Here is a 1,364-nt window from a genome sequence, read left to right as displayed (position 1 = left end):
TTTCCTCTGGCTTCCCATCGCTCCGTGGGTGACCGGCCAGGCCGGAGGACATCCCTCCTCCCCTGTGCAACCTTTATCTCTGGTCATTGCAAGGCCAACCCCGTTCCCCGTCCTGGTGACACTGGCAGTAGCTGTAGCGATGGCACCTGCCCCAGCTGACATTAACTCTGCTGCGGATTAACCCCCCTGGGAGGCACAAGGGATAAGCTGGGTGCTGAGCCACCAGGCACTAAATAGGGTGCATGGCCCCAGGTCAATCTGTCCCCTCCCAAGAGCCCCTTTTTCAGGTGGGGAGGGATCCAGCAGCAGCTCCCAGGGGATTTGGGGGGATGCTGGGGAGGGAGTGGGGTTTTTACCCCCTTGCTGCACCCCCAGTGCTGTGGTGGAGATGGCAATGGCAGAGCCGTGGGGTTTTTCAGGTGGGCATGGGAAGAGTGGGGCAGGGATAAGCGGTGAGTGGCTGGGAGCTCGTGCCTCAGTTTCCCCACACTGGCAGTGGGGACCCTCAGCTGTCTTTTGGGGCTCACCAGGGCATTGCTGTGCTGTGGGCCGGGGAGGCAGAAGGAGCTTGCCAACTGCTCGAGTTTGGCAGCTCTTGCTGGGGAAAGACAGAAAAAATCCCTACCCCTTCCTAAAAGGCTTTGGAGGGCTGAAGCAACACGTCCAGGCACGCAAGGACAGGCTAAGACTGGGAAAGCAGCCCTGGTAGGGGAGAGCTCAGTGTCTTCTCCACTAGGCCAACCTTTTTATTTAAATACCCTCCACATCTGGGATATCCTCATATCCTGCTTCCCTGGTTCATCGCGCTGCCAGCTCCGGCACCACCGAAAGCCGATGCTACACAGGGTCAGAGCTGCATGCCAGTCCCCGTATCACCCCCAGTAGTGCACCAAAACACCCCAACCCAGCGGGGTACCGGTCCCCCATCACACTCGTGATCCGATATCATCCACCAGCACCTTGTCTGGGTGGGCTGCCCCGGCCAGGCGGCGTCCCACCACTGCCAGCACCTTCCCCAGGCTACGGTCCAGCGCCTGCAGGTGGGGCTCGGCCAGGACAGGGGCCAGGGGGTCAGTGGCCAGGGCCTCCCGCCGCAGGGCACTCAGGCGGGAGGGGTGGGGGGGCAGTAGCTGCAGCCGCAGGTAGGTCGACTTCTTGATGCTGCCGAAGATGAGGAGGCAGAGGTCTCAACCCAGGGACCTTGTCCCTGGTGGCAGCTCTGGGGTGGGCAGCGGGAGCCCCTTACCTGCAGCACTGCTGGAGGGGGGCCAGGATGGATGGTTCATCGCGTGAGTGTGTGCCAAAGCTGGGGGAAGAAGCCCACCGGCGGGGGGCAGGGCAGCCCTACCCCCCCGCTCAGAAAC

At 62.4% G+C, this 1,364-nt stretch overlaps 1 protein-coding gene across 1 annotated transcript in view; it reads right to left on the bottom strand.

The window, feature by feature from the left end:
* Nucleotides 1–926: 926 nt before the first annotated feature.
* LOC104532663 (extracellular serine/threonine protein kinase FAM20C) overlaps nt 927–1,364 on the bottom strand; it is a 5,298-nt gene continuing 4,860 nt past the window's right edge. The window contains exons 9-10 of the mRNA XM_010177920.2: nt 1,247–1,306; nt 927–1,161 (exon numbers count right to left, since the gene is read on the bottom strand). Coding sequence (XP_010176222.2) covers nt 927–1,161; nt 1,247–1,306 — 295 coding nt within the window. The remainder of the gene's footprint in view (nt 1,162–1,246; nt 1,307–1,364) is intronic.

This window comes from Antrostomus carolinensis, unplaced genomic scaffold (assembly GCF_000700745.2).
Source record: "Antrostomus carolinensis isolate BGI_N321 unplaced genomic scaffold, ASM70074v2 scaffold23981, whole genome shotgun sequence".
In the NCBI taxonomy this organism is placed as follows: Eukaryota; Metazoa; Chordata; class Aves; order Caprimulgiformes; family Caprimulgidae; genus Antrostomus; species Antrostomus carolinensis.
The sequence above is the reverse complement of the archived record's forward strand: the minus strand, read 5'-3'. Positions and strand labels throughout refer to the sequence as shown.